Below are 16,681 nucleotides of genomic sequence, written 5' to 3'. Positions count from 1 at the left end.
AAAGAATCGTGAGTATTGAGCTCAAAAACTGTCAAAAATTCTGATTTTATATGTGCTGAACTATAGCGCAGCGTAGGCCACTAAAAGCAGATGACCTCATGGCGTATATCATGCTCACTCACACACACAGAGGTCAGTTACCAGGCTATTATCAGTAGCCTTAGTCGGATGTCCCTTGGCCCATTATGCGTCTCAAAACTATTCAACAGGTCGGAACAAAATGGCCATGCGTGGCTGTGGATTCAACCTACCATGGCGATTTCTGCCATGAAGATATCGGGGTGATGACACTGTGGGATGTACCGTTCTTGAGTTATTACCAAAACAAAAAGGTCAAAGGTCAAGCGTTGACCTCTAAAGGGTAAAGATTTTAATCTATAAAATGCTCATTATGATGCTGATCACTCGCACCTGTATGATTAGTGTCTTTGAAAAGTTCGGTATTGTATTCAATCATGATTTCAGGCATACACCGGTGATGAGTATATATATAGTGCGGGCAATGCCTTCAAAAATAAACCTATTGTCATGGTTATTAATATCGGACCTTTTCGGTAAATCCCATAAGCCTTTGCCAGTGGACTTGAGATGTCGTCATTTGACGTCACACAGATGCGCACATCATTTAATGAACATCTCTACTGCGCATTTTACGACATCACAGGTCTACCCGCAAAGGCTTGTGGGATTTACCGAAAAGGTCAATCCTGTTACACTGCTACTTCTACGGCGAATAGCACAACATATATATTGGAGTTATAAGACCATGAACTTCTAGCTAACACAAAAAGTAAAAGTGTTCCATCATTTAAGGTGTATTCAATAACTATGTAGGTAAATGATTTCCTATCCATTTTTATGAACTATTAATTGATTTCTTTACAATTCAGAGAAAAGGTCAGCAGATGAAATCTGTAATAATCAATTTTGTCTTGAAGGCATTTGAATAATGGCATATACATGTTCGAACGAAATTGATTTCTTTACAATATGCAAAGTACATAACACACAGAATACAATGTTCCCAATCCGATCTGTGAGGGTTTAATGCGACAATAAAGGACATATTGCACATTGACCGCCACCGTCTGGCGTTGTATTGCCCATTAAAGTTGTTACATGGATAAAGTCTATTTACCTTCAAACTCGTGGAAGATTTTATATCCCATTATTTCAAGTTTTTCAGTTGCGTTGATGAATGATTGATAATAAAATATCATTCACTATACAATTGTATTAGATTTTGGTAACACAGATTACAAAGAGGTTGGCAATTCCAATCCCTTTATACTGATTTTCTATCCTAACCCTTATCTAATATTCTGTGTATTAAGGGCTGGGGTATGAACGTTTGGACAGTATTTATTGTGGGACATTAGAGCACATCAGACATATCGAATTGCATTCTGAATACGAAGAATGTCATTCTGATATCAAATAATTTTGATTTTTGAAATTCGCAATTTAATACACATTTTATGGCAAATCATTAAAATTGATATTTTTGATATTTAACAGTACTTGAAGTAAACTTTATAAATCTGATGATTTATACTTAAAGTGTATGTAGGTGGGATAAAAAGCCGACGATCAATTGAAAATTCTGACCTTTCGTATTGAAGATGGATTTTTTTCCCCAAAACGCCAAAAAAATTAGGTCTTTTGGGAAAAAATCCATATCTTCAATATGAAAGGTCAAAATTTTCAATTGACCGTCGGCTTTTCCTCCCCTACTACATACACTTTAAGAATATGTCATTAGATTTATATAATTTACTTCGAGGACTGTTATATATCAAAAATTTGAAAAATATCAAATTTTTATAATTTGTCATAAAATTTGTATTGTATTGTGATTTTCAAAAAATGAAAATTATTTGATATCAGAAAGACATGCTTCGTATTCAGAATGCAATTCGATAGGTCTGAGGTGCTCTCATGTCCCACAAAAAATACTGTCGAAACACAATAAACGCTCATTTTAGATCCCTTAATAGCAAAACGGCCCTTTTTAGCATTTTGTCTGACAACAACGTAATTTCTGGGTGTTTATTTGTTTTTTATTTGTTAATCATTTCGGAAGATTATATTTCCATTTCTTTATAACAAAGACTAAGCGAGTGATTGTTTAAATATTTGTTGGTAATGGGCTTCAGTATTTATTTTGTTCTGATCTTTCATAAATCCTCTATAATGACCGGTATTATGGGTATGCTACAACACATTTGATACACTGTAAGAACGAGAGCGAAACTTATAGAAACGATCTTTGAAAAAAAGGTAATACCAACTAGTAGAAATACAACCTGATAATAGATCTAGTGAATCGCTCAGGAGATCAATCAGCTCGGTGGTATAATTTCTACAATATTTTCATTAAATTCTGCCGTATATAGATTCACTTTTAATTATAGTACGACTCATAATGAGTTCGAATTGTATGACCATTGCATTATTGCTATCGCGTAATTTATCCTGTTATTATTGATGGGTCTGATTAGAGCGCAGGTCTAATTCTACAACAACGGACATGTTAAACAGTCAGCATGTGCAGAAATTTATGAAGCTGACTGGTAGGTAGGTTGGTAGGTATAGGTATTGCATTATTGTATGTTATTGGTTTTGCTATTGGCTTATTGACATTGACCAACAAGTCAATACTCTTTAATAACGATGACAATGACATTAACATTGATCTAAATGAAATTATTATCAACTGAACAAAAGTTGTTCTCGAGATAAATTTAAAGAAAACTTTGTCCATGGCTATCTCTAACATAATCAGTAATAATAGCTACCAATTATCCCAAATTTACAATTATCATCTACGCATTCATAGTTAAATTGCTATCACGTAATTTAGCCTGTCATTATTGATGAGTCTGATTAGAGCTCAGGTATAATTCTACAACAACGGAAATGTTAAACAACTGTCTTATTGGTGTTTTTTTATTGGCTACTTCAGACTATTTTATAATAACATGTCAAACACCTGACGGAGAACAGGGATTATATTGGCGTTACTATTGACCGGAAAATGCGTAACAACAGCAGAGCAAAACAGTTATTGCAGACTTTGATTGCCTTATCCTGTTGACTTGCAGCTTTGGCAGTTTTTTTGACTTGAGAAAGATATCTATACCAAATCGGTGCCGTATACATCATGTAGACTATACTTTATGCGGAGCTCTTTTTGTTGTCCTTGAGATGAATTAATGTTTAAATATTTTTCTCGCATCGTAAGAACTATATAAACAGACTGGATTTACAAGTTCGCTTTATGAAAACGACTGTAATTCCAGTTGAATAAAAATCACAACAATGCCAAAAATGAGCTCTCAAATTGAGGATTCCGATTTTGAAATATTTTTCTGCTGGATTTTTTTCGCCTTTAGACACTTTAAAAGTCTAGATTTCCAACAGCCTCGACTGTTTAAACTACGATTCTTGTGAATAATAGTGCTGCTAGTGCAAACTTGACATCCCTAATAAATATAATATATAGAAAGTATCATACGTTAATAACATTAAGATGGTGGATGTTCTGTCCTATTGAATACACCATCCCGTGTAAAATATTTATTATTCCGTGAAGAAAACAGGAAGGCGTTGTCGCATTATTTTAGCCATGCGATGCTGTTAAAAATTGACATGAAATATTTATATGTGTAGAGTGTCACCTTACGTATTTGAATCTCATAATATAGCTCATGATTTCATTATTGTGAACATTATTTCCGTTGTGGGCACTCTGAACATTGAATTATGTATTCTGATAATGTAACAAAATACGAAAAACCCGTCTAATGACAGAAGTGAAACAAGTGACATAAAATAAATAACAAACGTGTTTGCAATGTTCAAATGAAAAACAAAAGCTACTGTGCAAACGTCAAATTCCACTTCAGAGTAGTTAACGTTTATTGCGTGGTTGAATGAAATATACACGAGTGAAAACCTTTCATCCGCTGAAGTATATCTTAAAAACGCGAAATTTAGTTTAAAATTTAAAATTAATCATCGAAATACAAATCCATCAGTATCAAATATTGGTAAAAGTGCCTGTTTGCAATACACGTTTTGTTGGGAAAATCTGGTTGTTTTTTGTTGATAAAATTGCACGTTTTGAATCATTTTAATATTTTATCTTGCAATTGTTAACCTTCGGAACAGATTCGACAAACCTTTAACAAAATTATCAAAAACAAATGAAATATTACATTTTGTGAACATAATTGAAGTCCCTACGAAAGATGCATTCAAATATTTACAAATATATTCAAGATTCATGCAGTGGTTCTTGAGAATAACCCTGACGGGAAAGAGCTCACATGTATCGGTTTAACGGTAAACCTATCGCCACGTGAGAGTATTAACAAAATGTTGAAAGTGGGTCGGGAGTTTGACTTATAGAAATGTTTGTTTATTCAAAAAGCCAATGTATATCAGTAGTCTAGCTTGCAATTTCTCCTGGGTTTCTCCGGCTTACACTTTCTTCATCCTTTTGCTATGATAACGTCACATACGTCTAAGTTAAAGCATTTTCAAATCATGCCAGACAGAGATGAAGTTTCATTTGCGGTATCACTGTTGACATATATATCCATATAACTAATTAATGTATATTCAATAACGATAGGGAGGGTTTTTCTAATCCGATTCGTGTGTCTGAGAGTTCTTCACTATGATATTTTGAAAAAGAGCTTGCGTATGTGTGTCCTATGATCTAATGCTTCGGTATACTGAGGTTTAAAAAGCCTTAATATACGATTTCGGTTAGATTTTAATTTGGTTGTTCTTTGCCAAATATTATTAGTAACAACTGTCAGGAAAGTTTTCTGGTAATTTTAAGCAATTTTAAACTAATGATGTAAAATGAAAGAAAACCCATCTATCTTAGTCGCTTAACTGCGGTATTCAATCATTTAATGGGGGATTTAAAGTTATTTATAATTATGACTTTAATTCAAACTTGCCCTATTGTTTACAAAACACAAATGAATTTGGCTGAATCCAAATAGTTGGGACATGTATAAACATTACAAATATGCAAAATATCAGGTGTGAAAAGGTCTTAAACTTAAAGTCAGTTTTTTTCAAACGACACTTTCTCCTTTTTCAAAGCCCCAAGTATTTCTGCCTTTATGAGACTCCCTGATGACAAAGCACGCAATTGCACATTGTACAGTATCTGACAAAATTGGCGAATAAAGCGAGACAAAACAAAATCCACATTTAGAGATATTATCCACCTTGTCTTCAACGAGACCTTAGAGACGAAACTTTGCTTTATCACTGGCTTCATAAAATGTTATTTCCGTAAGCGAATATAAAAGGGCTCTCTAGGTTTAGGGTGGGTTTAATGTTGTTTTAGAAGCATTACACATTGCATTGATGTCGACCCACTTTCATGTACAGTGTGACAAGTTCATTTTACATAAGCATGACTATAGGAAGAATATTTCTTATCCCGCGGTGATATTTTGAACTAAGAGATGTGTTCAACAATCAGATCAGACATGTGTTCTATTATTCCATTACATGTATGTCTACGTTTGCACTCTCAACAGGTATACGGTTATCTCTTATATCATCACGTTTGTAGATTTTTACTTACTGATCTAAGATTGGTTTAGAATTAAACAAGATAACCAAGGCTACAAAAAGAAACCAAATGTCTTTTGAGAGTATACAAAAGGGCTAATAGGGGTAATGGGCATGACAGGAAAATAAAGCAATGATTTGGAATATTGTGAGCATGCAAAAGAGGAAAACCAAATCTTTAGAGAATTTACAAAATATCAGGTCTGAAAAATAATTGACCCAACTCATTTTAAGGGTTCGTATATTATGGCTTTAATTGAATGACACATTGCGATATTAATTAACATTATTGCATTAAGAGTTGATGTCGACCCACTTTCATGTACAGTGTGACAAGTTCATTTGACATAAGCATGACTATAGCAAGAATATTTCTTATCCCGCGGTGATATTTTGAACTAAGAGATGTGTTCAACAATCAGATCAGACATGTTCTATTATTCCATTACAGGTATGTCTACATTTGCACTCTCAACAGGTATATGGTTATCTCTTATATCACGTTTGTAGATTTTTACTAGCTGATCTTAGATTGTTTTGGAATTAAGCAAGATAACTAAGGCTACCAAAAAACCCAACAAAAGAAAATGTCTTCTAAGAGTATACAAAAGGGCTAACAGGGTAACCGGCATGACAGGAAGATAAAGCAATGATTTGGAATACTGTGAACATGCAAAAGAGGAAAACCAAATCTTTCGAGATTTTTGAAGTATACTATTTTATACCACATGCAACCTGTGCTTTTCACAAATAAATATGAAAGCGTGTTACACATATTTTCTTAAATAACATCACAGTAAGCAAAATTTAGTTTAAATCAACATTTTAAGATGAAGAATATATGCAAGATCATGCAGCAAAGGATTGAAGAAAATATAATGAAACAGAATGGAGCGTATCGGGGATAAAATACATGCAACATGCAACATAAAAATATTGCTTAATAAACTGCCTTAGGTTGCCTAGGGTATCTGCAACAACATATCGCATACTTTAATCAACGTTCATGCAAAACCAAATCTTCTTCAACTTATATATTGATGTTTGTATCGTCAGTGCTCGAGTGAATGTTTAGATCATGTATACATACGTATAAACATTCATTTGGATTCATGTATGGTTCGGCACGAACACCAATTACGATATGTCTATTTACATATTCTTAATATCAAGGTGGTTGCAAACATCCAAAGAGAACATTTTACTATTGGAGATCGTATTTGATATAGTTCTGTCAACTTTGCAAACTGTTGCTTATTATTGATGAAAAACAAGTCGCGCTGCAACGAATCCAAACCGTATTTGCAGTCCAGGGAGGAGGAATTCGAACAACGATTATTACAAATAGGGTACGGTATCAGTTATAAATGTATGATGAAAGATTTCTCAGAGGAATTAAATGTTTAGATAAGAATAAGATGAAATGATATTTTTACAACTCTTTTTCTATCTCAGCGAGCTTAGTGTACTTCGAAAGTTTGTTTAAGATAACACGGTGATTATTATAAACATGTCATCGTTACAGCAACATTTTGTTATGTTGCAAGCAAAATGAGTCGAATGTCGGGAATATTTATTTTGAGATATAGAGAATAACAGTATTCAACTTCCTTTATAATTTATTGTTCTTAGCAACACTAAAATGAAACCGTAAGTCCAATTATGCTGAGGTTTTCGGCAAAAAAAGCTCTATACATGGCTCATATAATGAAATTGCAAACTGAATTTTGATTATAATCGACATCGAACTCATTTAGCATGATCGCATCACAACTGAGTGCGTGTATTGATTAATACACATTACGTAGAAGATAACAATTATAGGTTTCTGATTAGACTGACTATATAGAGTTTCTTCTTTCTTATACCCAAAAGTGGGTCACAGGTAAATACGTCTTCAAAAGATTGCAGTTATCTTTTTTCTTCATTTCATTCAGTGGTGAAAATCAGAAAAAAATATCTGCTCCTAAGTCAAAACGTAGTATCTGTAAATAAACAATATTGTATGTACTGTGTTCTGACCTGGGAAGCATGTGTTTTAATCAATCTGCTCCCGACAGTAATTGCTTTGATGTATCCAAAAGAATATAATTTAATAAATACTGTCATTTATATAATTTGGCGGCAGATATTTTGTGAACGTTTCTGAATGAGTTTGAACCTACAGAAAGACGAAGTAACCGCTGATGATAGTCACAGCAGATGTCACCTTTTTTCTTTTGAATGTTTGAAGTAAAACCCTCAAAATAGATTACACGGTTCAACTACGTGCTATGATGTTTGTCTTGTCAGAAGTTTAATTACATGACGGACCTGAATACTAAGTTCACATGATTAACTTCAACAGAAAAAAAGATGCAGAGACAGCAGAAAACTCCTGAAATACAAGGTTACATGTTGATATCTCACTAAATCGTTTTGAAATGAACCACTAGAGATTTCCCATTTGAATAACCATGATATTCTGTCCTATTTTAACGGTATTAAAAGCGAGTCAGCCATAAATTCGCTTGGATAAGTAGGATTACATGTAGTATATCAGCGCCTTGCTATAATATTTTTACACAAAACCCTCCGTATGGAGTGACCTACTTCTTGATGTGATGTTGTGAGTGAACAAGTTCATATGTACTTCACAGTCATGGCAAATTAAACCAGGTATATAGGAAGTATATAAAATTATTGACATTGAGTACCCCTATCCCGTGTATTGTGTTCCACACTTCATTGATGCTGCAGTTAGGTTGATGATATATTTAAATCGGCTTCGGAGCTATTGTGGCGTAAGTGGACTCCTCTTGTTTTAAGTGACGATTGGAGGAGACGTTGATGAATGTATTTCACTATGCAACCTATAAGTTTTGACAAATATTTTAATGTACGTAGAAATGGTTATTGTCATTTTCGGCACATAATATTCGATATAATCAAAATCTATAAAACTTTGTTATATAAGTTACACCTAATTTGGAGAGCAACGTTACTGAGAAAAGATTTATTTCAATCAAATTTAAAAACGACAGACAAGTATTATAAACTGTAGCCACAAAAGTCATAAACAAGTATTTGCGTTAAGCAAGTTTGACTACTCGGTATAATTACATGTATGACAAATTGTTCTTCAAACGTAGCCTATATAATAAAATTGTTTATCGTTATGTATATTATTTCATGTTAAATTATGACAAAAGTATTAGTATGGATAAAGAAAAAGATATATTAGCCCGGTTCACGCTACTCGTTGGTGATTATGTAGAACAGTGTCCTGTTTTTGATTATCCAGGGAATGAATAATGTACTCTGCTTTAGATTGAAATTATGTTGATGCCTTCTTTATTATTTTGTTTTAAAGAACCTTAATATCTTTATAGATAATTATTTAACAAAATCAAACAAAACCATGAAGTATAAACAAAAAGCGATGGTATTAAACATCGTGAACGTCTAAGTTTCCGGTATTCCCGCACTGTTTAAATGTTTATCTATATAACTAATTAATGTTCGATTATTCAGTTTTTATAGCCACTTCGTGTCTGAGAGATGATATTTTGAAGACGTGTCATGGAGTTGAAAAGAGCTTGCGTATACGTCCTATACGTATGACCTGATTCATTGGTTTACTGAGGTAGTGAAATTGTTTGTTATAAAGTATCTCTTTCGATATCAGTTATTGCATTTAAGTTTTTATTTCGTTCTTTTAAAATTAGTGGAAATGTTTTTTTTTCAAACGACATTATTCTCCTTTTAAAAGCCCCAAGTATTTCAGTATTTTGGGATTCCCTGTTGACAATGCAGGCAATTGCACAGTATAAATAACTTGCACAGTATCTGAAAAAAGGCGAATAATGCGTGACAAAATAAAATTCACATTTAGAGATATGCATCTTATCTCCAACGAGACCTCAGAGACGAGACTTCGCTTTATCGTACTGCCTGGCTTCATAAAAATGTTATTTCCGTTAAGTGAAAAGAGAAGTGCTCCCTAAGTTTATTGTTTGATTTTTTTTGGGAGGTTTTAACATTGTAATAATGTCGACCCACTTTCATGTACAGTTCATTTTATATAAGTATGACTATATGAAGAATATTTGTTGTCCCGCGGTGATATATTGTGATGTATGCAACAATCAGAAACTCTGGAAAAGGTATAATGTGTTTTCTGGATGATTGATAATATTCATAAATATATGTGTTTTCTGTTATCCAATCATGATTACAGTATTTCTCCGAGCTCATCTGTTTTAGATACGCAAATTAACCATGGCTGCCAAATAAACTAAATGTCTTCTGAGAGCATTAAAAGGGCAATAGAAATATAGAAAACTATGTTTTGCAATATTGTAAATATGCAAAATAGTACAAGCAAATCTTTCGGGCTTTTGGCTTTTTCCTGCCCTAGGGCAGTACATTGCACAAGATCTGTATTGCGCTTTGATAAAATATATTATATACATGTATGTATAACATATTATCTTCCACAACATGTGCTTCTCAAGAATAAATATTGTGCTTCGACTTGAAATTGTGTTACACATGTATTCCCTAAACAACATACACAGATTGTAATTCAAATCAACAAGATAAGATTCAGAATATATGCAAAATTATGCAAAGGATTGAAGAAACATAGTAAACTAAAAGGAAACATTTCGAGGATAAATCTATATACTGCATGTATTGCTTAACAAACTGCCTTAGGTTGCCTAGAGTATCTGCAACAACATATCTCAATACTTTCATCAACGTTCATGCAAAACCAAATCTTCTTCAACTGATACATTGCTATATGTTTAGATCATGTATACATACGTATAAACATTCATTTGAAATCATGTATGTTTCGGCACTAGCACCAATTACAATGTGCCTATTTACATATTCTTGATGTCACTGTGGTTGCAAACATCCAAAGAGAACATTTTACTATTGGAGACAGTATTTGATATAGTTCTGTCAACTTCGCAAACTGTTGCTTATTATTGATGAAAAACAAGTCGCATTGCAACGAAGCCACACCGTACTTGCAGTGCAGGGAAGAGGAACTCGAACAATGATTATTACAAATAGGGTATGGTATCAGTTATAAAATGTTTGATGACAGATTGTTCAAAGGAATAAAATGATTTATAAGATGAAATAATGTTTTTACACGGCAACTCTAATTCTATCTGACCGAGTTTAGCGCACTTGTACTTCAAGATTGTAGTTTAAGATAACATGGTGATTATTTTGACCATGTTATATATAGTTACTTTAACATTCATAGAAGGGATATTTAGCAAGACAAAAGTGCATGTATTAATTAGAGCAGATTATGTAGAAGAGAAATATTATACATTTCTGATTAAACTGACTATAGATTGTCGTCTTTCTAACAGTGAAAAGTTGGTCACAGGTAAATACGTCTTCAAAAGATTTTTTCTTCAATGCATTCAGTGATAAAAATCATAACAAGTATCTGCACCTTAAAGTCAAAACATAGTATCGATAAGTAAATAACATTGTAGGTACTGTACTCTGAATTGGGAAACAGGTGTTTTAATCAGTTTGCACACGAAACTAATTTGTTTGATGTATCTGAATGAAAATAACACAAAAGCAACTGTCCTTTATTTGGAGATAGATATTAGGTGCTATGTGCTTGGTCTTGTTAGGGGACTTTCTGAGATTTGTTGAGTACAAAACAATCCGTAAAATGTTCTGGAAATCGCACAAAAGATTACGTTGGTGTTGTAGATCGTGTTCCTATTGGATTCGCACGGAATCCCCTTTCCCCATACATCAAGAATTAAGATTGGGCTCTCTCGACATGGAAATGCTGTATCAAGCTTATTCATTGTAGGGGTTATTTAATTACTAGATACGAAAATATTTTGAAAGGGCTCAAAAAATGAATGACATTTGGAATTGAAGTGATGGATCTCTAGCTCCGAGTGTCCCTTTAACATGAGACAAAATATGTAGAAAAGGCAGAAAACTCCTTAAAAACAAGGTCACATGTTGATATCTTACTAAATCGTTTTCAAATGAGACACTGGAGATTTCCTATTCGTAGAATCCATGATATTCTGTCCTATTGAATCGGTATGAAAAACGAGTCAGCCATAAATTACCTTGGATAATTAGGATTAGAATATCGGCGGCTCGCTATAACATTTTTATACAAAATCCTTCGTATGGAGTGACCTACTTTTTCTTGATATGATGTTGAGAACAACTTTATAGCGCATAAAATTATGTACTTCACGATCATTAGAAATTAAACCGGGTATATATGAAGTGTATAACGTATAATATTGACATAAAGTACCTCTACCTCAGATATTTTGTTCCATACTTCATACATTTTATGTTAATATGTTTAAATCGGCTTTTGAAATAGAGAAGGAGCTATTGTGGCGTAAGTGGACTCCTCTTGTTTTAAGTGACGATTGAAGGAGACGTTGATGAATGTATTTCACTATGCAACCTATAATTCTGACAATTCTTTCGAAGTATATAAAAGATTTTTTTCTCTTATCATCTGCACAGTTATTAAAATAGATACACGTATTTTAAAAATCTAGTGGGTGTGGAGGGTTAAGCATACAATATAATATATAGGCCTATATTATGAGTATATATTTACGCATCCCGCTCCATATACACACTCCCACAGAGAGGCCAAAGAGAATATAATTTTTGTATTACTGATAACAATAAGGTACCACTTTAGGAAATAACATTGCTGGGTAAATACCCTGGGTAAATCTTCTTCCACCACACCAAATACAGGGTGTCCCAGAAAAAATTACCGGGCGAATAGATGTGGACGTAAGTCGAGAAATAGACATCAGAATCCAAAAATCTAAACATCAGCGTGTAGCCCATTTTATTCTGCATCTTATACGCCAATTTTACTGGAATCGGTTGACTGATTGCGAAGAAATGAGCGATTACATAACGTATGCTTCAATTCACTTCATTCCAAGTTTGAAAGAAAGATCATTCAACACAATGCACACTCGTGGTTAACTGACAATTGACTTCATATTTTGTTCTGTGAAATCCTTTTCGTTCATTTTAAACAATCTGTTTCTTGTAAAACATTTAATTAGGTTTTGTTCAAATTTGAAAACCTGCACGATATTGAAAATGAAAGCTTGCATGTAAGATGATGCTCGGTACTTGTAAATATATTTTTTCGTTAATGTTTATATAAATGTTGCATAAAGAATTATCGCATAAAGAATTCCAGCTGGCTTAAAAAATTTCTCACACACATTAATGTTTTTGAAATATTTCCAAGAAATTGTAATGGAAAGTTTAAATCTTTTAAAACTTCAACATTAATGTTGCATGGTATCAAAATTCACGCGTAAAGTTGTAAGCACTTTTTAGATCGTTGTTATTCTTGGCTTAAATGTTCTTGGGAAAGTTAAAATATAACATATTTGCACAACATAAATAATTGAAGTTGGAAAGCATCCAATTGCAGAAATCAAAGTTTTCTCGGACAAACTGTTATCATTTTCAGTGAAAGCATGAATGACATAACACCGTCAGATTATAAAATAGATAATGTGAACTAAATTTAATGAGATACACAAACTTTAGTTAGCGGTAAGCAAGTATGAAAAAAGCGCTTGTTGATCAAACTTGGAATGAACTGCATTGATGCACGTATTATGTAATCGTTCATTTCTTCGCAACCAGTCAACCGAATCAAATAAAATTTTCATATGTGATGCACAACAAAATAAGCTATGCGCTACATTTTGAATTTTATGAATATGATGTCTATTTCTCGACTTACGTTCAATTTTATTCGCTCGGTAATTTTTTCTGGGACACCCTGTATATTGACGATTTTATGGGACACCTTGTAATTATGCCACCGATCATATTCTTTTATTAACACTATTGTCATGATTGTTGAGTTCTTTTATGTAATGCAATAATGAGTGTGGCCATATATAAATAAATTTAAATAAATAAATTTTGGATTTATAAATAATTCACGTTAATCTACATGTATCTGTGGATCACAATGAACAAATGATTACAAGTGTATAAAACGTTTTCAAGATGTGCGAATAATTTGCAAAGATGAAAGGCACTAGATCATGTGTGTTTAGAAATACTTTTAACATATTTAAATACACATAAACATAATATTATCATTTGAAAGATGCTACTTTAATTCAAATGAGTAGACTCAGAGATGGTGCTTTCAATGAGTAGACTCAATGTGCTATTTATTTTAAAAGAAACCAACAAAACTAATGAATAATACAAATTTTCATTGTATCACAAAAAAATCTCGCTATGAAAAGATGTACTATGTTTAATTCATCGGGATAGCCTAATTCAGAGCGTTTTTATTTCTTTTTGTTTGGCAACCTACAGAAATTCATCTACTATAATATCGATTATCATATTAAATTATATCGTCATGAAAATACACCCTATAAATGGTAAACATGTGAAGAATTACAGTGATACCCGATTTTATTTTGATTTATTAAACCTTTAATTTTTCCCTACTTTATAAAGCACCACGTACACATAAATATAGTTGCAACTTTAAACAGCTATTTGTTGATTCGAACTCTTACCTTTAAATCCTGCTATTACAGCAACAAACAGAAGAACCACGGTACAAGGCCTAGCACCAGACATCTTTCTCAATGTAATGCGATACTATTGCCACTGGTAAAATATTGGTAAAGTAGGTTTCTATACCAAGCGATGCTCACTACAAAACAGTATAAATGTGCTTCAAGTATACCAGACGATCATGAAAGTCAACCATTATTCATTTACTCTTCGTCAGTTATTTCACGGATATTGATGTTGTTGTTGTTGGCCTTTGAATAGCTGGGTATATAGATTGGTTCTATAGCTAAAGGCGGGCCCCCAATATAGAAAACCACCAAGTTTTGTAAGAGCCACGGTAGCTGAATATTTAGTCAATAATATCATCACGTGACCTTGTAGGCTTTAAAAAATCTATAGCCTTTGCCAGTGACTAATACTAATAGGAATATCGGTTCCATATCAACGTCATTTACCGATATTACCGACTTGAAAGCAGTAAGCCAATAATCAATATATGAGCCGTGTTAACTGCATGGTTTAATTGATATAGTGCCGGCAAACACACGTAGCGACATTAAACATTATTAATTCATATCCACATGTATCTCAACGGTGCTTGTACAGCTTTTATTGTATTAATCAAATGTCATTTTTAATTTGGGTTAAATTGCATCTAGTTTCCGGGTCATGAAAAGGAATCATTTTAGTATGTTGGCATTTTAATGAGCTTCTTTTTCCTTCAACCATCTCATTATCTCCTTATTTATTTCCTAATCTCATTCGCTGTTTCTTTCCTGACTGTGATTGTGTCTTTCATTCGTTCATCTTATATCTGAAACACTAAATCTCATGTTCAATCTACGGTTCCATGGTCTCCTTTAATATCTGCTGCAGACAATAAACCTGTATGAACTCGATTTAAATTCCTTCACATTCTTTCCAGTTACAAATCGTTTAATTAACTAAATTCATACACTCACAGATCATGTAGATAGTGAAAACCAATCGGAGCAAACATTAGTAAAATACGAGGTGTGCATATTGTATAATAATTGCATGGGCGCGAACTCCGCGTAGTACCCGCATTGCTTTTGGATGCGTTCATTTTTCTTGCGGGTTGATGCATTTATATTTGCTCGCATTTCCAACATTTTTGGTGACAAGTTTGTTATATAAATATCACAGGCTTTTTTTCTCGTGTATGAAATAGGTTAATAAATGCGTGTCACTTTTTGCTCGAGAAATTGTACAAAATAATGTACTTGTACTGAGCTGTTGATGCGTCTAATGTACTCCCCTTGCGGGGATCGTGCATTAGACGCACCAATATCTCAGTGGCGTGGATTAGGCCTATTTATACAATTTCACTCACAACAAATGATACGCATTTATCAATAATAATTGGTTAATTATCATATTAAAATATTTCCAAATTTCACCATAAAAAAATTACAAGTAAACTGAAAATTCGTTTTGTTATGGGATTTATACCAAGGTCAGAGCAAACACATTCGTAAGTATTAATGTTATTGTAACAAGTACATAATTTTGAACATAATCAATGTTCACAATCATCGAGGTAGATAGATATCGTAACAAAGATATTAATTCTGGACTTATTGTTTGAGGTGGCATGGTAACACGTCTCATCTTAGTTGAATCTTCATGGCATATGGTTAGGCGCCGAGCTATTCCCCGTGACGAAAATGGTATAGAGTTACCATGGTTTCTGAAATTCTTAAATTTTTTATAATTTTTTTCTATGCGTTCATCCTTGACCGTTTGACATTACTTTCATACTTTGTACTTAATCTTTAGGCCGGCTATGTTATTTTATACTCATAATAAAATAAGAAATTGCTGTTTTATAGGATACACAAAAAGAAAAATACATTAATATGAATAATTTTCACAGAAGATATGATGAATCGTAATCTACCGAATATATTTGAAGTAATTACGATACATCTGACAAGTATTGGCTTTCATATTAATATTCATATCCATTTGTATTAACATTTATCAAAGGTTGACCAGAAGATCAAATTAGATGATAAATGTACTGAAAATAAAAACAACAAATTTAAGAACGCCATCTATATATAACACACAAAATGATATAGAATTTTAGTGACAGAAACTAATAATTGCACTTTTAAAATAGTATTATATAAAAAGAAGAAAGGAAAACGATGTATAATACTTTTCAGAAATGGGGGATTACATGTGGCTATTACATGGCTATCAATCGATCAAACAATCAATCAATCAATCAATCAATCAATCAAGTTTTCAAGTTATCAACAATCAATAATAATCAGATGAATCATGGATTTATTAATTAATTACTAATCTACCAAATAAATAAATAAGTCAGTAAATAAACAAATACATAAATAGGCATATAAATAAATAAATAAATAAATAAATAATACAGTTAGTATTCAGTAAATAGTATTTTAGTTACAAAAATTCCAAACATTCTATTATTTATGAA

At 32.7% G+C, this 16,681-nt stretch overlaps 1 protein-coding gene across 1 annotated transcript in view; it reads right to left on the bottom strand.

Moving 5' to 3' along the window:
* Positions 1-14,572, bottom strand: part of LOC140158602 (neuronal acetylcholine receptor subunit alpha-10-like) — a 32,905-nt gene extending 18,333 nt beyond the window's left edge. The window contains exon 1 of the mRNA XM_072181759.1: positions 14,202-14,572. Coding sequence (XP_072037860.1) covers positions 14,202-14,265 — 64 coding nt within the window. The 5' untranslated portion in view covers positions 14,266-14,572. The remainder of the gene's footprint in view (positions 1-14,201) is intronic.
* Positions 14,573-16,681: the final 2,109 nt, after the last annotated feature.

The sequence above is a fragment of the Amphiura filiformis genome, chromosome 8 (assembly GCF_039555335.1).
Source record: "Amphiura filiformis chromosome 8, Afil_fr2py, whole genome shotgun sequence".
NCBI classification, from domain to species: Eukaryota; Metazoa; Echinodermata; class Ophiuroidea; order Amphilepidida; family Amphiuridae; genus Amphiura; species Amphiura filiformis.
Note: the sequence above shows the minus strand (reverse complement) of the source record. Positions and strands in the feature narration are given on the sequence as shown.